The sequence below is a fragment of the Mytilus trossulus genome, chromosome 2 (assembly GCF_036588685.1).
Source record: "Mytilus trossulus isolate FHL-02 chromosome 2, PNRI_Mtr1.1.1.hap1, whole genome shotgun sequence".
NCBI lineage: Eukaryota > Metazoa > Mollusca > Bivalvia > Mytilida > Mytilidae > Mytilus > Mytilus trossulus.
In genome coordinates this window covers 25,496,747-25,500,619 of record NC_086374.1, presented here as the reverse complement: position 1 = coordinate 25,500,619, position 3,873 = coordinate 25,496,747, and the positions used below count along the sequence as shown (strand labels likewise).

General features: G+C 33.7%; 1 protein-coding gene across 1 annotated transcript; it reads right to left on the bottom strand.

The window, feature by feature from the left end:
• Positions 1 to 1,630: 1,630 nt before the first annotated feature.
• On the bottom strand, positions 1,631 to 3,164 carry LOC134704991 (neuronal acetylcholine receptor subunit alpha-3-like). Its single transcript, XM_063563765.1, has one exon. It carries the CDS (start codon positions 3,020 to 3,022, stop codon positions 1,805 to 1,807), a length of 1,218 nt encoding a protein of 405 aa, XP_063419835.1. The 5' UTR covers positions 3,023 to 3,164; the 3' UTR covers positions 1,631 to 1,804.
• Positions 3,165 to 3,873: the final 709 nt, after the last annotated feature.

The window sequence follows — 3,873 nt, the reverse complement described above, 5'->3', positions numbered from 1 at the left end:
CCCTGAAATTTTTAGATGAATCAAACAACTGGTTGTTGGGTTGCTATCCCTGAATTGGTAATCTTTAGGAAAGTTTGTCGTTTTTGGTTATTAGCTTGAATATTTGTATAGATAGAGATAAACTGTAAACAGCAATAATGTAACGCTAAGTAAGACCTACAAATAAGTTATGATGACAAAATGGTCAATTGACCCCTTAAGGAGTTATTGTCCTTTATAGTCAGTTTTTAATAATTTTCATAAATTTTGTAAATTTTGTAAATCTAAAAAAAAAATGTTTTCCTCTGTAAGTACTGGGCAAAGTGTATTACAGATAGATATATTGTTAACAGCAAGAGTGTTCAGTAAAGTAATATCTACAAACACATCAACTTGACAAAACATAATTTTGTTATGAATCCTTCTGTCCTTTGTTTAATATGTACATAGACCAAGGTGAGCGGCACAGGCTCTTTAGAGCCTCTAGTTTTATTTTGCAATTGTCTGTGTATCTTTTGTTGGTTAATATCTTGTTATGATGAGAAGTGTTGCAGACCTAACAAGGTAGTACATCCACGCTGCAAAACAAAATGTCTGTATGAAACCAGGGCTCCAGTCCGTCATCAATACTATCAATATATTGCGATGATGGGAAGGGTTCTGGACCCACCGAGCTTGTACATTCGCGCTGCAAAACAGAATGTCTGTAGGAAACTAGGGACTTCGTCCGTCATCAATACTATCGATATATTGCGATGATGGGAAGGGTTGAGTACCCAACAAGCTAGTATAATCTCGCCAAAAAGAGTCATTTTCACTGTCGATATCTTGTGAGCAGGTGAAAGGCTGTGTACCCCAATAAGCTAGTATGTCACCGCTACATAGAACCGTGTCTGTATAAAAACTGCAGGAACCTCGCGAGTCACCATCACTGTCAATATCTTGTGATGAATAAAAGTGATGAGTACCTAACATGCTATTATATTCCCGTTGCATAACAGCGGTCGGTATAAAGCCAAGAACCTGTTCCGCCATCATCACTTCTGTCGATATTTTGTGATGACAGGAAGGGATGAGCACCTAAAAAAGCTAGTATATTCCAGTGCAATATAGCGCGTCTGTATGAAGTTATGAATCTCTTCCGCCATCATCATAACATTCGATACCTTGTGATGACGTGATGCGATGAGCACATTTAAACGTAGTCTACTCCTGCTGCATAATATCGCGTATGTATGAAGACAGGGGCCTCGCCAATCATCATCACTGTCGATGTCTTAATGTTTTTTAAGAAATTTATTTTGATTGCAGCAATTTGGACAATATCCTATCGAATATTTTTTAAGAATATTTGGAAATTTACATCATGAGAAATTTAGTCTGAACTCGTGCCTCTATTGAAAGCCTTCTTGCTCATGTCTAAAAGTTAGAAAAAAATGTTTAATATAAAGAAGTATGTTGTTTTTTTTGTGTTGTTGTATGAATGACGTTTACTAGTACTCATATAACCTATTAATCGCAGTGTATGGTAGTTTCGACTAGGTACATTATCCTAAAGTGAAAGTCAAAATATTTACTTTCCGAATGATTGCCAGTGGCTTTAAGATAATATTCTTTTGTTTATTATTTACGATCTCACTTATAAATTTAATATAATACATAGCATGATTAATACTACAGTTTGAAAAAATATACAAAATATAGCATGTTTTAGTACACCAAGTTATTTAACGTTTAGGTAAAAGTTTTCGTAAATTGACATTTTGCAGAAATACCTCTGATTATTTACAGTTTTAAAACGACAGAAATTTTTTTTTGGATAAAATCATTCTCCTTTTACAATATCAATAGCGTAAGAGACATGGCAACACACAAAATAAATAACATAAAATATGAGCGAAATCCTGTCATAGTATTTAGCGACCATATGCCAAGTAACTTTTGATTCATCTCCGTCGATTGGTGGTTTGTCTATTGTCTTTTCATTTTGAACATTAATCACATGTACCTGATTTGTATTAGTGAATCGATGGTACAGTTTAAAGCAAATAACTTTTTTAATCCAGTTTGGTACATCATAATCTTCTGGTTTGTAATAAATCCACCCGCTTACAATAACAGACACAGTTATCATACCACTCATTACCATATTCAAGATTAGCACTATGCAAATGGCGGAGAGTCTTGGTTGCGCAGTAGCTGGAAGAAGTCCTTGCGCAATTGTTAAAAATACAACAATAGAAAGCAGCAGGGTGATTGCGAATCCAACACGTTCTCCTGAATCTTGTGGTAAAAGAAATACCGTTATATTAAAGAGTGCTAATAGAATTACTGGAAATATCAAATTAATGATCAAATATAATGGACGTCGCTTTAAATACATTGTAAATTTTGTGTTTGGAGGCGGACCATCTTCTGATAAAACGGAAGTAAATGTCATCTCCCATTCACTGTTCTCAACATAATGTATTGTATCTATATTTGAACGGGTTGGTGTGAAATAAATATCACCCATATTGTACCCCCATGCTATTACATCCAGCGTACATTTCTGTGTGTCGAAAGGAAAATATGTCGTGTCTATATTACATGAGAATTCCAACTGATGGCCTGGCTGCCAAGTAACTATTCCACTGTTATGTATTATAACATATGAATCTGAATTGCCAAACATGCTGAATTCCTTAGCGGTATTGGAATTAATAAGTGGTGGTTTCCAGATTTGGTCTGTTGGTATCACTACATACTCTGTGTTGTTGAAGCTACTCGGCGTCCATTTCAAGTTGAAGTCGTCCCATTGTAAAGTGAAATAAACGGATATTGTAACAGTTCCATCAACAGCATTTATTTCCTTTAGATTAAGTATATTCATTGAGATGTAGAGGTGTGCTGCTTTCGAATAATCCGCTTGAGGTCGCAGATATTTATTGTATCCAGTCGTCAATGTATGATAAAGAGAGCTGATTTCAGAATATGTCGATGCATTTATTTGAAGAACTTGTAGGACTGAAAATAAAACTAATAGCCAAGCAATGTCCATCATATCGATAACAATTAAAAATACAAATGTTCAAACCTTCCAAGTTGAAATATGATTTGCTACAACCCTTATCGGTTTGTTATATGCGATATGTTTGTATAATAACAAGTATATTCGATTAAAATAAATAGGACTATGAAAACAACTTATTATTTCTCTCGAGTTAATCGTTCTCACTAAATAACCTAAACTGATGTGGGAATTATCAATATAATATATTAAACAAATGTTTTGTAATTAGTTTTAATAAACTTATGATTAAAGATCAAGTAAGTTTACTACAGGAAATTCATTTCAGTATTTAGGTAGAGGAACTTGTAAGGGGGTACAATGTGATGTTATAAAATGAAAACAATGCTTTCCATTGCTTTGCCTTCAATAGGAACGTTCAAATAAAAAGAATGAAACAAAGGATGTATTACAATGGAGGTAGAATACTGGAGGCTGGAGGAGTTATAGGACAAAAAGAAAAAAAATACTGACCCCAAAATCCTGCACATCAAATTAGCCGACGGAGTATGAACCTTAATTAATTTATGTTAATTTAGAAGGTATCAGTGGAGGAATAAAGGACTGTGTTATGCACTATTACTTACGTATTATGAATAGAAAATATCATACAGCTCATAGATATATGAATGATTGGCCTGAAAGATTGCATAACATATGCTTGTACTGTTAACAATTCATTTTGCAAGCGATTTGACGTTCATAATTTAAAAAATAATTTAGACAACTATAAATTTTAACGATATGGAATCTTCAGTCTTCTCTTCAATGATCAAAAGATGTATGCAAAATAAGATGGTTTCCAAGTTTATTGTTAATATCACGTTCCTTTGAATATCATTATG